This window comes from Sturnus vulgaris, chromosome 3 (assembly GCF_052056855.1).
Source record: "Sturnus vulgaris isolate bStuVul1 chromosome 3, bStuVul1.hap1, whole genome shotgun sequence".
NCBI lineage: Eukaryota > Metazoa > Chordata > Aves > Passeriformes > Sturnidae > Sturnus > Sturnus vulgaris.
The window spans coordinates 76152259-76172036 of NC_142245.1; the positions used below are offsets into that span (position 1 = coordinate 76152259).

Consider the following 19778-nt stretch of genomic DNA (forward strand, 5'->3'; position numbering starts at 1 on the left):
CACATAAGGCCACATACTCAATTCACAGTATGGAAGCAGATGCCTTAAATTTTTATGACCCAACAACTCTTCGGAATATCATAATATGGTTTTAAGCCTTCCTTTTCAAAATTATCTAATAAACGTCACTAGTGCGTCAATGGGCTCAACTGCTGTAGTGATATTCCAGAAATAGTTTGGCTATCTAGAATTTTAAAGTACAAAGTAAAAATAGCTGGGTGTTCTGAGTTCACTATCCATGAACTCTGAACTGAGACAAAGTCACACAAGCATCACTCTCCAAGCATGCAGTGTAGAGATATGGTAGGTCAGAAATACTTCTTTTTTTTCCCCGTTTTTTATATTCTTTTGGGTGGCTTTTTTGGCAAGGGGCAGAGGGAAAAGGACCATCACTCTGCATTTTCTGAAGTACCATAATGTGATACCTAACCTGTGGTCATAAAGAGGCTAAAATGAAGATGTATAGTACCTATAAGCATTTACAAAGATGCCTCAACTGCATCTGTCCAGAGAGTAAGAGACTACTTTTCTCCTCAATTATATAATTTTTCAAATGCAACAATTTATAAGTATTTATTATAAGGGAACCTCTTATCTTTACATTTAATTTAGCAGGCAGATTCAACTCACATCCAGATTTTATGAATAGTCAGACAACCATAAAAAGGGCTTGCAAGCCCTACATGGTTCCCTACCTGACAATGATGCACATAAAGCAGTGTTTTTATTAAACAATCCTTCTAAAGAAAAAATCCACCACAGCATAGGAAAATTAAGATCTGTTAAATCAAAATACCTTGTACTGAGAAGTGCACAAGAAAAATATTTTCTAGTATCTCTAAAAAGGGCATACTCAGTTTTTATTGCAGTTCCTTTTGATTGTGTTTCTTATTTGAAGAACTGTACAATACCTGTCCAGTATATGCAAAGTCCAGGGCTTGTTTTAAACCGAGGCTTGTGACACCATGTAAATTCACCTCATCAGCTTCACTCTCAACCATGCAGAGACTGAACATTGCCTATAGGAAAAAACAGAAATGCCATTAAACAATTTTGGGTAAGAATTCCAAATAGTGGCAGCCTTGGTAGTTAGCATGAGATCTATGCCAAGTTTCCAGTAACACTACAGCAATCAATCTTGCAACTGAGTCCTTTTATCATTAAAAAAATACAAGAACTTATGCTAGATAAACTGAAATAAATCCTATTGTTCCATATATATATATATACATCTTAATTAAGTAATTCAGGTGAAATCAGTGAGAACAATCACACAATATGGTATCATTCAATAAAAAAGATAACTGGACTCTGAGAAAAGAATAATCTACACAAGCACCACTAAAAGTAATACTTATGTATAGTATCATTGTATATAAGAAGGAGCAATAAGCCATACACAATTACCTGAGAAGAAGGGGCAGTTAAAAAAAGTATTTTATAAGCAATCCTTTTCAAATAAGCATCTCAGACTGGAATGTGAGCAGTGCAATAGTCACCTTATTAAATGCAGAGCAATGATGGACATGCAGTCACCTAAACTTACAACCTCCCCTCACTTGATATTGCCCAGGTTTCTCATACCATAAAATCTAAACTGAAGATAGGCAAGGCGCTGTGGAATTTCCCTGAATATACCACTGAGAAGAGCAAATCTCCCTTTCATCCAGCCTTACTTTCCAGGTCATTTGTCTTCAGTGTCTCCCTGGACTGAAGCAATCCTACTCAGTCTCTTGAATTCTTGTGAAAATCTTTTTCTTTTCATCTCCCTTCAACTTCTTTGCCCTTCACTCCTCCCTCCCAGCCTGCACTCCTGCTGCACTACCTCTACTTACCATTCCTTCCCCACTTATCAGCCCCACTCTCCATTCCCTGGCACCCTCCCACACTTTTTTAACAAAATACACCACTCAGAATTTTAAACAGTAAACTGTGAACAAATAAACTGAACAGTTCTGCCATCTGCCACTACTAAAGAAAGTCTAAACTTATCCCCAGTAGGTTTTGTAGTATACTCAGGGTCTTTACAGAGGCTACCAAACTACACCTTGGGCAACTCCAGTAACAAAGCACTTCTCATGCACCTAAACCCTGCCACCTTCTTTCTGTACTCCGGCTGATACCTGCAGAAGCTAAGACAGTCAACAAGTTCACTGGATTTCATATGTGCAATCTTTCCACCAAGCAGTGCTGAATTTAAAAGGAAAAAATAAGCCCCATCCTCTCTATTTAGCACGTATGAATGACTGCATGGTCTTTACCTGAACTATTCCATGACTCACTTAAACTCAGGCGACTTCAAGAACTGAGTGCTTCCTGCAAATAAGTACTTTCTTCAGAAAATATTAGTACTTTTCATCATTAAAACACCATGATTTGGCATAAATCTGATTTCTTTTGGGAATCATCCAATATAAACAAGAACTACATTTATCATACAGTCATCCCTTCTATTTTTGCAAATTCTATTGAATCAAAGTGATATCGGGCTTCTTCCAAACTGGCAACAGAAAAGAAGCAACAAATAGTTTAAAAGCTTTATCAAACAAATAAAGTAAGACACAGCCATGAAATATACCTAGGGAGAAAAATAAACTTCTAACAAGTTCAGGCACTTTTCTTACCCATTAAAAATGTAATCAGAGTTGGATATTTTGTTGTCATGTAGTAGCTAAGATGAGGCTTCAGAGCTTGCCAGGAGCTGCCAGGTACTCATCAGCCACCTACTCTTTGGAAAAACAGACCTGCAGTCGCTGTCTGGAAGAGATAAGCTTCTCTTCTCAGAATTTCACTACTAGATAAACGTTTTGGAAAACATTCCTTTCACACACCAATTCCTGAATAAAGAGAGTAAAGTCTTAAAGCAGCACCTGTCTGCCGAGGGGTAGATTTGCACATCTTCTGTACATTCAATCCCATCACTGACTACCTGCAGAAAGGCTGGAAATGCTCAGAGGTGAAAGATTCTCTGTGTCCTCCAACCATGCTACAGTAACAACCTGTACACTACAGACCTGTACATAGGAACCATCTAAAGACAGTGTGGTTACTAATACAGTTCTTATTCTGATCAATGGATAATATTCCACACAATCAATTAAGCTTACAAATACAAAGAAACACCTAACTGAATCTTATCTGTAAACCAGGAATTGTTCCTATATGACTTCTGAGTACACTTACTAACTCCACCTTTAGGAGATTATTTTAACACAGAGATTCCAACATGGTCTTTACACAAGGTTTATTACTACATCTAACATAGTGAACTCAGCAGGACCAGGCCACTAACTCAGACACTGTACACAATCACCCACAGAGATAAGAAACACAACCTCCAGCAGAGCTTTGATCCCTGCCAGCTAGCACTCTCCCAGGCAATGCCCAGAATATGGTCCAGAATATAACTCAAGCCACAGCTGTTCCAAATAGGTACCATGGACAAAGCCAAAATATTCACAGAGGTTTAGCCATATTGTCACAAGCCATGTTATGCCAGTTTTTAGGACCAGAAAACAAGCTCTCATTCACCTTATTTATAACTACAGATACAGTCTAAGAGTGCACTGGGCTATCAGAACCGTAGCTGCCAGTAAGACACAGAACTATGGCTTTGTGGAGAATCACAGAACGGTCTGGGTTGGAAGGGACCATAAAGATTATCTAGTTCCAACCCTCTGCCATGGACAGAGGCACCTTCCATTAAACCAGCTTGTTGAAAGCCCCACCCAACCTGGCCTTGAACACTTACAGGGACAGTACACCCACAAAGTCTCTGGCCATGCTCACAGTACAGGATTTCTTTTAATACCTGATCTAAACCTACTCTCTTTCACTTAAACTGAAAGCCCTCCCCCTTGTCCTATTACTGCATACACTTATCACAAGTCCCTCTCCAGCTTTCTTGAAAGCTTCTCTCTACCCTGAAGCCTTCTCCTTTTCAGGCTGAAGAGACACAATTCTCTCAGCCTTCATTCACAGGAGAAGTGCTCCTCCTAATCAATTTGGTGGCCCCCTTCTAGACTCATTCTAACAGGTCAAAGTCCTTTCTGTACTGAGGACCTCTAAACAGGATGTAGCACTCCAAGTGAGGTTTCATGAGAACAGAACAAAGGGGAAAATCCTCACCCTGATGGCCAGGCTGCTCTGGACACAGCTCAGGACACATTTGGCTTTCCAGCACATAGCTGGCTCATGTCTAGCCTCTCATCCCCCAGCACCCCCAAGCCCTTCTCAGCAGGGCTGCTTTGATCTGTTCATTCCCCCAGCCTGTGTTGGTACTGGGGGTTGCCCAGACCCAGGAGCAGCACCTTGGACTTGGTCTTGTTAAACCTCATGAGAGTCACATGGGCCCATTTCTCAAGTTTGTCCAGGCCCCTCTGGATTGCATCCCCTCCTTCAGGTGTGGTAACTGCAACATCCAGCTTGGTGTCATCTACAAATCTGCTGAGGGTGCACTCGATCACTTTGATGAAGGTATTAAACAACACTGGTCCCAATACCCAATACCACTTGCCACTGATGCCTATCAGGACTCTAAGCCACTGACCTCTGGAAGCAACTGTCCAAACACTTTCTTATCCATCTATCAGTCTCCTCATTGAATCCATCTCTCTCTAATTTAGAGAGAAGGATGTTGTGGGAGACTGGGTGAAAGGCTTTACAGTAGTTCAGACAGATAATGTCTGTGACTCCTCCTTTGTCCACTGAAGTAGTCACGCCTTAAATATTCCGTGAAGGTTTTTGAAACTGAGTAGGAACTACATCTATTTTTCAGGAATTTGATCAAAATACAAGGCCTGCAGTGGTTCTCAGACAGTTCACATTCAGCTGAACTTGATTAGCCTCCAGGAAAGTAGTCTCCTACTTAAATGAACTTCGTACTGCTCACTGATCCACACTGCCTTCACCAGCAGGCAAATTTCCTTCAAAGCATGATAGGTTTTGAGGTTTAATCCAGCATGAAAAAAAATCTGTTCTACCACAGGCAGAAGTTGAAAGCCAACTCAGTCTTTTATTTGCATTCCTGTACCTGAATATTGTAGTTTTTATTAAAAAATAAAAAAAGAACCATTACATTCTGATTTGAGACTTCACCAATACCTGGAGAATGAGTTATGGCTGAGCTGCTAAACTCCAATTTCAGATACATCCCTGAAAATACTCTAAGGTTTTGTGAGCTTATATAGATCCATCAGTCATGCTTTTAATACAAGACTACTAGCCTACTTCATTTTTCCCTTGGGTACATTAAAAACAAGGCAATAAGATAAATATCACAGATGAATGCAAAAGTGACATACAAGAAAAACAAATGAAATACAAAATATTTGGACAAATGCATAACTCACAGTCAAACCTATCAGAAAAGCTACCAAAGTTGACTAAGCATTAAATGTTAATCATATTAGTTATTGACTTCATTCAGCAATGCTAGTATACTTTATTTTAAAACACTTAAGCTCCAAGTAAAATATATTTGATTAATGACTCTTTTCTGCATCAAGACCTTCATGAGACTGGAAAGTACAAGTTGTCAGTGTTAAGCAAAGATGCCTTTTATAATAAAACCCACTGATGAGAAGACTTATCATTTTTTCCAGCTTTTTAAAATATTCAGATCTTGTTCTGCCACCCAATCATATAATTAGCCAACATTGTGGTAAATAAATTGATTGTTTAAATTCTGGTATTACAGTTGAGACTTTAAGTGAACCAAATCACCCAGTGCAAAGTGAGTACAATCCACTTGCCATTTTTTGGCAACTGCTCAAAAATTCAGGTTTCAATATCCTGACACAAATAGATGTATTCCATTTGTGGAATTCCACGTGAGGTCACACATATTTCAGATGCTACAGATTTGGATGGCCTTATTTTTGTGGGGCACGCAGACACATTATTAGTTCCTCTTTTTGGAGGAAGGAAGCAATCCCTCCATTCTTCTTCTAATCTTGGTCTGAAACAGAAACAAAGCTACAGAACTATACCCAAAGGAAAAAGAAAACAAAAGTCCTTAGATAAAAATATTCAAGCCATAAAAAAATTCTCAGACTCTTTAAAATTTGACTTCAAAGAAATGTGGCAAGCTAGTGGGCATTTAACACACAGTGCACCTGTAGTTTCACAACGTGGCCTCAGCAGTCACAGGCACCTTTATAAAATGTTTTCTTCTACAGACATAGAATACAAAAGACAACAAGAGCTCAAAACTGAATGGCACACAGCCACTGGGTGTATAGACTTAGATGTGATCAGATCTGATGCAAGCAGGCAGAATAGTCCAAGTAAGAGGTATGTAGCACAGTCATATCTGACTTTCTATGCTCAGCATGTTATTTATATTTCAAAAGCAAAATGCACAGTAGCTGTAAAATGCCACCAAATCAGAATAATGTATTACTGTTAAAATGTCCAGACACATTGATTTTACTAGTCAGGCAGCACTGCAACAACATATATGGACTCCTTCACAACATACCGCTTCAGGAACAGATACCTGGGTAACAGACACACAGGATGTGTGTCAAAATCCCCAAAATACAAATAGCTCACTGTCACAATGGTGACATACAAAATTGCTCCTTGCCTTTGAGTATTTTTCTTACTTACTCAGATGTTCCAAATCCATGAGAGTAATGAGCTTCTCCTCATTTGTACACATCAACCTTACAGCCTTACAGCAAATGATCACAGAACAACTTACTCAAGTTGTACGTATTTTAAACAAGCAAATTTTGTCAGTGAATTCCACATATCTTAGTGGCCTTTTAAAGGCAAGAAACAGAATCAAAACATATGCAGTGTCAGGAGACAAGTAAATTATGTAAAATGAACACATGGTTATGCTTTATGCTGTTAAAAAAACAGCACTGTGAAATCATAAGTAACTTACTGCTATGACCTGAGGCCTTCAAGAAATACCCTCCCTCCCTCTTCTAGGAGTAGAGAAGTTACTGATTCTCAAAGATCCCTTAGCAAGATTGTGAAGAGGCATTCATCACTTTCTGTCTTCCTTTGATTCAACTTTAAATGCTACATTCAAAAGAAATTTAAGCTTTCAAAAACGGGCAAGTAAGATGAGCTTACTACAGAAACCTACTGTAACTCCCAGAGCAACATTTCCTCCCTCTGTTTTCTCAAACACTGCTTTGGTAACAACCAGCAGCCCTAGATTCAAGTCCACTATAACACAAAAACAATATTTTCCTTAGCTGTTCATCTTGCTGCATTGAATTTTCTAAGTAATTAACACTGTCTAGCATTGTTTTATTCATTTAAAAGAGCTCACTTGTTATCTCAAATTTCTGCCTCCACAACTAAACAATGATACTGACTAAGTTCTTTTTAAAATTATTTTGAAATGGATAGGCATCTTCATTAAGGGAAGTGTTTTATTCAAGTTCACTTCCCACATCATATGCACTTAAATCTAAATTCTCCTGTATCATAGCCTTTTCTTTGTGGGAAATTGATTGTACTTCTCATTTCAGGCATCAGAAAAGCTATGAAGAAAGTAAACAAATACTTCAGAGATCTCAGATCAATTTCCCACACTGCTCAGGGATCTCAGTTATGATGTGATACCTCAAGATTGTTTTCCTTTCATGCGTAACTTTAAGCCTGTGAGAAATCTTAACTGGCATCAATGATCTGTTGATCAGTAGCACATTCTTTCTGATTTGCTTATCTGTCACTTGGACTACTAAGTAACCAGTCCTGACATAAGCTTTTCTATTTGGGCTATAAACTTCTTCAGTTCAAAATATTATGCTCTGCATTTTGTATTAAAAATAACAATTCCCTGTTCATGTAACAGTAATATTAAATAAATAAATCATAATCTATTCCATCTACTTTATTCTACTACTCCTGAAATAACCTTTATGTGTCCTTAGCTTCATGTTCTTATTCTTCATTACATAAGCCCTGTCATTTTTCCTTTGCTGTTTTCACCTATCACAACAAAAAAGAATACATTCAGAATCTATGAACAGGAATCAAAATACTGCTTTGACAGATGACCATGCCCACATCAAATATCAACTATGCTCTAGATGTGCAGCGTATACTTATCCAAATAACCAATTTAATATGTCAACAGCATGGAAAAATGTGCCTTGTTCTTCCTATAACTAGCTTTGTTTCCCTCTCAATTCAAGCCTGCCTATCCTAAATCAATCATCAGCTCATCAGCCATGTCCTCTGGAGTCTCTTGCACACTGAAAAACATATCCATCAATACCAATTGCATGAAATATGATTAAGAGGCTCATTACACAATTCTTCTGAAAAAAGTTCTAGATAAATTCACAGAGAAAATGTCACATAATATCAGTCACTGATAACTGAGCCGACAGTAATTCATCTGCTCTATGAAATCTACCTAAATATTGGTTTTTAAGCATTTGCCAAGCAACTAAAATGAAAACCATTAAATGGAAAGGTCGGCTATCATTCATAGTTTAAGAAAATATATAGTTAAAGAAATAAAACTGAGCAGCAAACAATACAACTTTATGCACAATATTCAAACGTCACATATTACTGTTAGTAAAGCAAATTCCACTGAACCTTTGGAGTTTCTTTTAGCATGTCAGTGTCAGATAGTGATACATAATTACATGGCCCCAAAGAGCTTACTGAGTCAAGGATATATACAAGGCACTTACTACCTTACACTCTGGATACAAAAAAAAAATATAAATTTCTTGGTATCTTTCAAAATAAGTAATGAAACTTGCAGTAAAGAACTACCTTACTGTTTAGACAACTTAAGGTGTGAGATTTTTTCCTGTTTGTATATTGGACATTCCATCAAGAACAAAGCAGTTTTCTTGGTTGTAACAAGGCACAGGGCATTCATTCCCAATCAAAATAAAAACTTGAAGATTAAAACAAAAAAGCACCAAAGAAATCCAAACAAACAAACAAAACCCCCCCAAAATTGTTGCAAGTTTTATCCTTGATGGAAACTGCATCAAACATAATGCATGTTTTGATAATCAGAGTTAAACAGTGTAATGTGTCTTCCCCAAAGCTCTGCTTAGGTACACAAACGTAATTCAACCCACAGGGATAAAGGAACTCTGTAGCATGCTGCCTGTAATGAGTTACTGCATCATCACTAAGAACACTCATATTCAAAATCTGTCTAAGTAGTGCCATAGAAACAAAATAATTCTACAGTTTCCATGTGCAACTCTGTATTAGAATAAAAAACTGCACAAAACTGTGAACTATGACAGATACAGCAAAGTTATTAGTTCCAATATTTCAAAATTAGTAAGTTACCACAGGTGGTCCTGAATCAAAATTATTGTTTATTTTATGGCAAATGCAAGAAAACTAAATTGCAAGGACACTGCCATGCAAAGCACTGCAGAAAACCCCAATAATGTACAGTCTTTCCTAACAATAGACACCCATAAGCACGCCTGCCTTTTGGAGAATAAAGAACACAGCATAACTAAAACCAGATTTTTTTCCCAGCATTTCCAGTCAAGCACAGAAAAGCATGAGTCATATTTGCAAATTTTGGCTTAAATTGGTTTAATGTTTCCCAGTGAATGCATAAGCCTATTGTTCACGTCCTTCGATGATTTTAGCAAGTGATATCAAAAGCAAGCCCAGAATAAAATTGCAATAGAAGTCACTTAGCTGTTGAACTAGCAATTTAACTACCACAATACATTTAATTCAGGAAGGCAAAACTTCTTGTGATTTTTTTTCCCCTCCAGGGAAAAACCATGACCCAAACTTGGACACCTTTAAGGGACTTAATTTTAAAAACATACTTCATGCAATACCATTAAGACATATATCCTACCTTAGTGTATGCAGGCTCTAATTCAATAGCTGTACAGCAAGGCTTAATCTAACAGAACTGTAGTAACAGTCTTAGTTGTTATTATAATTACCTTTTTAAGAAGCCATCTATATAATGGGACGTGAATGTCATTAGACACTGACATCCAAATGTTCTAAGCAATAGTAAACTATGGCAATTACTTCTATTCTGCATTGTAACTGCAAAAGCATACTTGTTATGTGAAGAGTCTAATGCTGAAATTTCAAAGGGTTCATTTTATGAGAGTTTGCACTAGATATCTTTCCTATCTGGCCCATTTTATGAGGGTTTGAACTAGATAACCTTCATATCCTGTAAAATAATTATATTTTCCATTATGGCTCTAAATCTTGTTTTCCATTAAGAATATAGTACAATTTTGCTAAAGTACCACCCTTAATTCCCACCAATATATTTATTAAAAACTTTTATATAAAGGCAAGTAATAAAACCAGCTTACTGATTCTTTTTCTTTTTTTCATATCCTTCTACTGATAAAAACAAAAAAAAAGTAAACAAACACTAACAATTTGCAAAATAAAAGAAGAATAATTTGACTAACCAACCTTGTGTTAACGGTGCAGTCATTTGTCACAGTGGTTTTCATCATCAGCTAAGCTCTACCCTCCATCAGCTATTTCCTCTGGAACAAATGCCTCTAAAAATCATCTCTTCACTTTATTTTTAGTTGTCTGCACTTGACCATGCCCATTTATCCTTTGGCTTTTCCTTCAACTCTAACAAACAAATTCCTTCTGAGCTAACAGACCACAACAACACTAATTTAATTATTCCCATAAATTCTCCAGGTTTGACACCCATTCCTTCTTGGTTGAAATCTAACCCTGACAAGGTACATGATTAAGTGCCAGGTACAAGAGCTCATGAAAATGCAGATGGACATTTCATAAGTTGTCCTAATATTCCTAATTTTTATATAAAATGGGCTTTGTGTACATTTGTTGCCTATTTGCATAATTGGCACTCTATGGCCCTGGAAGGATAGGTTATTTCATCAATAGCTAAGAATGTTCCATATGTCTAAGGAGATGGTAATTTGATTTTTGCACACATACACACACACACACACACTCTTGTATTCTATACATATAGAAGTAATGGATGCAACCTAATGGTGAAAAGTATGTTTTGCTGGGCTCTAACCATTACTTTTTCACAAAGTGGATTCACAAAAAACTGTTGACAGAGGCCTTTAAATGCCTGGAAGGCAAACTAGGCAAGAGAGAAAAGAGGAGAGATCTTTGCCTGGGTAAGTGACTGAATACATAAAACAGTGAACAAGAAAAGATCAGTTTTCACAGGGAGTGATGGTTCCAGTGGAGCAACTCATGCTTAACATATGCAGAGCAGTTTTAGAAAAGGGTGAGAGCAATGCAGGTAGAAAGTCCATTGAGGCAAAGCTATGCAAGGTAGTAAAGGCATGGATAATGTGATAAACTGCAAAGAATTGCATGGAATAAGTGGCTGGCTTCAAAAATGGCAATTATAAAAATGAAAATCTGAGTTTAATTAAGAAATCATCCCAGTCCTCAGCAATAAATTTTTTTTTTAATTTTTTTTAAATTAAGAAAGATAATCAAAGCTTAGAAATTATTTTGCAAGAGACAACAGAACAGAAATCAATCCTATGCCCATACAGAAATTTACACCTTGCCTACTGCATGCAATTCCCTTACCCTCAGCTCACAAAACATACATCAGAGCTGTTAAAACTTTGGAAAAGGGCAGGAAGCTTCCTCAAGCATCCTGCACAGCTTCCATTTAAACAGCATCTGATTAAGTCAAAAGTTTTCAGCCTAGAAAAGAGAGGATTGAGTGACATAAGAACCAATGGTTATCTTCTCCAATAGATGAACTGGAAGGAATCAAATTAAACTGGTAGAAATCAGATGAACAATAAACAAGAGTAAATCTTCACACAACAGGCAGTTGGCCACCCTGTAAGGTGGATGAGAAATCATATACAGGCCCAATGGAAAAGAAGATAAAAGTTTAGAAGAAAGACCTATTAAGAATTGCTGAATAGATAGGAATCACACCCAGCTCTGAAATGTCCCTGAGCTGAAAACAGCTGAGGAATTCTCTGGAACACAACACATAGACTTACCCTGAATTTACTCCTTTTCACCAGACACCACAAACATCTACTGCTAAAGCAAGCAGCCAATGATCCAACTCAGTGTGGCCATTCTTATACTCACCTAAGGCTGCTAAGGGTATCTCCTTCCTTTGAGGCATTACCTATTGAGTAGCAGATTGAGAAGCAGTTTGATTCATTCATCACTCACACATTAGGTCATTTAGTAAGAGTGGATTGGGATTTTGAGAAATTTTTGATGTCTAAAGTTTGCAAACTGGCTGGCTCAGACCGACTAACTGCTGCCAAAGCTAAGCAACCAGCAGCACTTTACAAAGCTGTTCAGGACAGTGAAATGCAAAGGTTCCACTGCTTAAATTCAGCCTTTCACAAGACTAAGGCCAACAGTGATATTAATTCAATTTGCCAATATTCTATTTCAGTCTACTAAAATGAAGGTGCTAACAGGATGTAAAATAATGGCACTGTTGACAATGAAGCAGCTGAAGAATTTATCTAAAGAAAGGTATCTCCTCTATACTTCAAACAAGCATGTTGTGCAACACAACACCCAGAACTGCATTTTAATGGGCTTCTTGTACAAACAAAGGAGATTGGAACATTCCTTGAGGGAGTACACAAAAGAAAAATAGCTATTTCAAAATGTTAAAAGATTCTAACACCTCTCTGTCTCTTTTGTTGGATACTTCTTATGTTATCAAAATGGTATGTGGCTCCTAGTCACTGAAGCTAAAAGTAATATGCTGCCCAAATAATTCCCTCGGGTATTTTCAGCTTCACTACACCCACAGAATAGTTTTAATTTTTCCCAAGGTTGTGTAGGAAGATACTGACAGAGACTACAAGATATACAAGAGCATCTACTGCATCCAACAATGTTCTGAAACATTGGTGCTGAAGATTTCTTCACCAGACTATAGAGGCTGAGAAGACAACAGGTACAAAACGCTCCTCTGCCACAGGCCTGCCCCAATAAATTGTTTTTATGGGCACACACTAAGCAACACAGAAACGCAGCTGAGCCCAGTCCAAACTCAGACAAGTCAAACTTGTTATGGCAGCACTGCAAAACTAAACTGAGGTAGCCTGGAGCAAGCAAAGAAGATGGGAAAGAAGTTGGACAGCCAGAGGAACGTGGCTGTAATGACTCCTTTCTCTCCTGGTTTTAAACAGAGAAAATGCATAGGTTCAGTAGCCAAACACCACATGGTGTTATCACACTAATCTGAGACAGCCACAGCCTACTATGGCTTTTCTCACTAACTGCAGAGTTGATTTTGCCATATACAACCAAGGTGCACACACTTACCATACAGCCACTTCAAAAAAGGAAAATAAAAAAACTCAAGATGATACCACAGCATATTGTCTACCATCCAACATCGACAGAATTACAATGAATTCATTTACAAACTATAAGAACTGCAAGTGAAACATATTTATGCAGACAGAATAACAACTGTTGGGAATTTGAACACAGAATTCAGAAAAGAGAAGATTCTTGTAAATGTTTTTGTTAGCACCAACACTGCTGAGCTGTGGGAATTCAGTCTGCAGCAAAGAAAAATTGCTTCAGAGCCTCACAGAATAAAAACTCATTAACTATGAAGATAAGCATGAACAAAATAAAATAACCCAAATACATTTCCTTTTTTTTTTTATTTTGAAAGAATATTATTTATTTAGAAAGCTTTAAAAAGTTTGCAAACCATTTTTGTATATACTCCAGAAGTAAAAGAGTTTGTTCAGATAAACATTACACAAGACACCTTACACCTATCCCTGCTATATTACTTCCAATATTTTAGAATGTTTTGATTTAATTTAGTAAAACAATTGAGGTGCCTGTATCAAACAATATTTTGAGAAGTGAAGGAATGTGCAGATTTCTTGATTAATTGGATTATTGAATAATTAGAAGCAACATTCTAAGTTGTATTTAAACTTTTATAATATTGTATTTAACTCCTTTTTTTCCAGGTCTCCTCCTATTTTAGACAAGTTCCTTTTTTTTGATGAGATGCGAGCAGCACTAAGTTCTTACTCTCAACAAGTGGCATATAAGTAACCTGCTCTCCAAACCAAAGACCTCCCTGGACAGCCCATTCCAGTGCTATGCTACCTTCAATGTAAAGTTCCTCCTCAGGTTGAGGTGGAACTTCTCTTACTTAAATTTATGGCCACTGCTCATTATCCTGTTCCAGGAAGTTCAGGAGCACCCATACCTATTCACATGTGTCTTGGGGCTAGGGAAGGACTGCAAGTAGAACTACTGTTTGTTTGGAAGAACAGAGCTGATTTGTCCCAATGGGAAGAGCTTACATTCTTAAAGGTTACCTGGAAAGACAATTTCTAAGTAGCATCACTTTCAGGGTATGATAGAAAGGAAGAAATTGTTTTTGTAGTTGACACATACCAATGGTAAAATACTGCAAGGCAAAATGACATTATCCCACAAAAGCAGCAGGCAACCCTGATTTCCCAGAACTAAGTCTTTAGATCTATCTCTAAGCCCTGTCAGGGAGAGCCTTTTGAGCCTCTTTATGATTAATATAACAAGACTTCAAAAGCTATTTGCATCAATCACCCTTTCAATCCTCAGGGATTGGTTTATAAAAATTAATTCCCTAACCTTATCTTGAAACAATATACTGTAAAATATGAACAATCAGCAGTGTTGTGGACAAAGGAGGAAACTATCTGACAACGGGCAGGAAAGAGAGCACAGAAAACTCCTGGGAAGAAAGTGCTTAAGAATCAAATGCGACAGCTAGTAGTACAAAGTCTGTGTGCAAAATAATTATCTACTAGTTCATTTCAGATAAGAAAAATTCTTCTAACAAGTGAGCATGCTGCTTGTGGAAAAAGAATTAGAATATTATTGACATTTTAAAATCTATTCCAGATAATCGATATAATTGTTCATCTAAATTAGATGGAAAATCTGCATCTTTTTGAGAAAGATCAAAGCCCTGCAACTAAAAACCCACTCATGAAAAGTAGGGAAGAAGAATTTTTCTGACTGGAAAACCAATGCATTTTGTACAAGAAAATCTTGAGGTTATATAATCACCTGCCAACACTGTAAATGCCTACTAATGAAGTCATGCAGTAACATTTCATTTTTCTCCCAGAGGGGAAAAAAGCAGAAGAATCTTTTAATTGGAAATGACTTAGCTTGCTAGAGCTATCACAGTTACACATATTAACTCAACTGCCTTGTCTCAGTGCAATAGATTGAGACAAATGGCAAATCGCAGCATGTCAATATGGAAAAGTTTGCCTAAAATGCTGTTTGTTGCTTTAAAAAAACCGCATAAAAATATAGATGTTTACTATTCTTTATAGTAGTCTTTTAGAGTATGAAGATAACTACTATATTCCTTAGGACATTTTGAAAGAAGAGGTACTTCAGGAGCAGAAAGAAAATTAAAACTTCTAATTTTCAAGTGTCTAATCTTGCAGTTTAACTCCATATACCAAATCTTTGTATACAATTCCCTAAGGGATCTTTTTTTCATAAAGAGAAAACCCACTAGATTTTGGTGTACAAATGTAACAAACTTCCAAACCAGGAGTGATGCTTAGGATTTAAACTTCAGTGTTTCTGCACAGCTGAACTGTGAGACTAACTATACCAGCAGGAAGAATGGAAGGCCTGCTGTTACCCTAGAAGGCTGGCCTTTAAGTATTTTGCTGAAGCTAAGGTCTCCAGCTTGTCTTAGAAAGCAAAAGATTTTACTCTAGACCATAATCTCAAAGAAAATTTGATAAAGAAACTTCTGGCCTTCTCTGTCCACTCTCTCACACAAGTGGCTGCAATTGCCCCAGTCTGTAAAATGACACACATTTAGTTATCCTTCTAAAGCATTAACAAACTTTTCTTTCCAGTAAAAAAAGACACAACTATCAATTTCTAAGAAAATTTATTGCTCAAGAAAATGCTACAATTTAAGAAGTAGATCCATCTGAATCAAAGTAGACACAGAACAAAACTGCAGAAAATTATACAAACTTTCCATAGAAAGCAAACATCAAGTCTCTTGGAGAAGCTGTTTTACAATAGTGGCAAAAAAGGGAAAACAAATTATGCATTCTGACAGAGCCCTGCATAGAATTGAACATATTTTTGGAGACCTGGAAAAAAGACTGCAGTGGACTGATGCTGGCTGCATGCCAGACACCCACCAAAGCTGCTTTCTCAGTCCTCTCCACAAATGGACAGGGGAAAGAAAATGTAATGAAGTGTTCATGAGTTGAGATAAGGAACAGGAGAGATCATTCACAGGCAAAATGGACTCAAAATGGGGATATTAATAGAATTCATTACTAACAAAATCAGAACAGGATAGTGAGAAGTAAAATAAATCTTAAAAACAACTTCCTTGCACCTTTTCCACCTTCTCAGCTCTCTCTCCTGTACCTCCAGTGGTGCAGGGAGACAGGGAACGGGGGTTATGGTCAGCTCATCATCAGTGGTTTCTCCCACTGCTCAGGGAGGGAAGTCCTTTTCCTGTTGCACTCTGGGGTCCCTCCAAGGGGAGGCAGTTCCCCATGAATTTCTCCAATGTGAGTCCATCTCACAGGCAACAGTCCCACTCAAACTGCTGCAACGTGGGTCACTCTTGCACGAAGGGCAGGCTGCTCTGGCATGGGTTCCCCACAGGGTCACAAGTCCTACCAGGAAACCTGCTCCAGCATGGGCTTCTCTCTACATGGCTCTGCAGGTCCCTGCCAGGATCCAGCTCCAACGCAGGTTTCATTCTAAATAAATCTGCTATTCTCCTTTATCAGCCTCTGGAAATGCCTCTTTCTTTTCACCAAATCTAAAATTAAACTTGATTCATTCTCCTAAGTCTTCGAAAAAGTAGCTCAAATTAGGTAAAATCCCCTTAGATACAAAAAGATCAATAATCTCAGGTTAAATACAAAACATTATTACTTTTTAATCGATTCTTGGTTTTTCTAAATTATTACAATCAGGAACATAGTGTAACTTTCTTGCCAACCTCTTCCAGAATATAGATCTTACTTCACAATATTCTAAAAAAAGATTTTTTCTATTAAAATATTAACATATTAAAATATTATATTCTAATAAAAACCCTGTTTGCCTGATTTCAGAAAGCACATATAGCTGATTCCTAAAGTCTGAAGAATGCATCCTACCAAACCATAAGAGTTTAGAGACAGACCAAATTACTCAATGCTGCATAAAGCATTCTCTCAATACTTTTTAAATACAAAATATTTATGTACCAATAAAGGGCATTAAAATTTTAATTTGCTATAACTGTTCATTCAATACCAAGTAACTCAACTGGAAATAATAGGACCACAGTGCCCCAAATCTCAACATCAATCAACAAGTGACCGAAGTAGAAGCTGTTCCTACCACACTTGGAAAGCTGGGCATAGGTGCCCACTCCATCATGTTTCTATGCACAGGATACAATGAGCTCTGGAAAGAGTGTCACAGGTGAAGATGACATGGCACCCTTATGAAAATATTTCAACCAAACCAGAACGACAGGCACTATATCTGTCACTGGCAAGTATACACAGCAGCTGCTACAGGTAGAAAGGTCCAGAATCCTTCTCTGTGCACTGGGGTGAAAGAAAATAAAAATGCAAAGCAATCTCTGTTACAGAAGGGCCTGGGCATCATGATGAAGCAACATCAGCAACCATGGCAGTACAAACTATACTGTAGCAGAACCCATAAGCATGCAGATAAGCTCAAAAAATGAGTAATCAATGCCTCAACGCCATCACAGCAAAATTCACATCGAGGTTAATGACATTTCTTAAATACAGAGAATAAATCAAGTCTAAATTCTTACCAAAAGTGAGAGAGAGTTGACAGGAAGATAAAAACCCTGCTCAGGTAATCAGAGATATAGAGAAGTTGTCATACACTGTATTACTATTGTAACAAGAGAAAGTTCCCCATAAAGAAGTTCATAACACTACAATTACTGTGTAGACAAAATATTTAATAACTTTACTTTGTTAGAGAAAATAGAACTTTAAATTAACTTCAGTTTTAGTCTCTGATTAACAACAGGATGACTCACACTTAAAAATACCAGTCAACTACAGAGCTATAGAAGGTCCAACATTTTGAGTGGGCACATTGTAATAAAGGTTAGTAGAATTGCTTCATATAAAGAATACTTTTCCCATGAACAAATACAATTTTTCAGTTACTGCAATTTTAGATTGGAATTAGACTGGAATTTTCTGAATCAGATTTCCCAGGGAATATTTTATTTTTTCATCATGGAAACACTTGTTTCTGAAAATAGGTTTTATCACATTTAAAATATTACTATGGCTTCTTCTTTGAGAGCAACCATTTACATCCAACCATTTACATTACAAAAATCCACTCTCAAGCTGAACTAAATTGCATTTATCATGGTATCATAAATGGCTTGGGTTGAAAGGGATCTTAAGGATCACCTAGTTTCAAACCTGCTGCCATGGACACCTCCCACAAGACCAGGTTGCTCAGAGCCCCCTCCAGACTCACCTTGAACCCTTTCAGGGATGGGGCAGCCACAAGTTCTCAGGGCAGCCTGTTCCAGTGCCTCACCAGCCTCACAGTAAAGATTAAATTGAAACTCCCTCTTCCCATACTTCCATACTCTAATCACAGAATCACAGAACATGCTGACTTGGAAGGGAGCAATCAGGATGATCAAGTCCAACTGCTGGCCCTGCACGGGACACCCCAAGAGTCACACCACATGCCCAAGGGTATGGTCCAAATGCTTCTTGAACTCTGCCAGGTTTGGTGCTGTGACCACTTCCCTGGGAGCCTGTTCCAGTGCTCAACCACCCTCTGGCTGAAAAACTTTTTGTGATATCCAACCTAAACGTGCCCTGACTCAGCTTCATGCAGTTTCCTCGAGCCCCATCACTGGTCATCAGAGGGCATCAGTGCCTGCTCCTTTGCTTCCCCTCGTGAGGATGTTGAAGACCACGTGAGGTCTTCGCTCAGTCTCCTCTTCCCCATCCTCTAATCACAACTCTCATATGTTCTACAGAATTTTCTACATACTAAAATATCGTCTACCTTCTCACTTTACTGGGGCATTAAATTCATAGAAAGATGTGCACTGCCTATCTCTGTTAGGGACAGAGGGAAGGGACGATTTACCATAAATAGCTATTAAAAAATCTTAATTATGTTCTTAACATTTCTTTCCTATAGATATTTCAAATTGTATACTCTACTGAGTGTGCAATAATCCTGCATTTTCCAAAGGTTCAAATTTAAATTCTGTTCAATATGATATCTATAATCCTCTCCATCCTCCACAATGATAATTTTCAATACATAAGGAGAAAAATCTTGGGACTTACACGGAAATAGTCACTGCAGGCTGCCAGGACTGCTTTATGTGCGTGGAATTTCTGCTCTTCAGCAATAAGTGTAATATCACAAAGTATGCCATCACTTCTTTGTTGGTTCAGAGCTGCCAGGACAGCATCGTTGTGGGAGCTAGACTGACAAAGCCTCTGACCTGTCAGCATTTCCTGAACACTGAGAGGGGAAAGGGGAAAGATTCTGTCAAAAAAAAAAAGTATGAAACAAGCACATTCTGTCAGAAATACAGAACAACTTTTTCTACGACAAGACAGTTTGATAATTCTTGGAAAGTGATAAAGTCATGAACCCTGTCAGGCAAAAATCTTTACACAGCATAGACATCAGAAGAAAAGCTCAATGCATTAAAAATGCATTATGAAAACTGATTATATACTCCAATTAAAAAACCTCAATGGTTCTGATTTTTCATT

General features: G+C 37.6%; 1 protein-coding gene across 1 annotated transcript in view; it reads right to left on the reverse strand.

The window, feature by feature from the left end:
• Positions 1-19778, reverse strand: part of KLHL32 (kelch like family member 32) — a 116684-nt gene that overhangs the window by 71334 nt on the left and 25572 nt on the right. Inside the window, exons 3-4 of the mRNA XM_014883642.2 lie at positions 19341-19521; positions 912-1019 (exon numbers count right to left, since the gene is read on the reverse strand). Of these exons, the coding sequence (XP_014739128.1) occupies positions 912-1019; positions 19341-19521 (289 nt within the window). The remainder of the gene's footprint in view (positions 1-911; positions 1020-19340; positions 19522-19778) is intronic.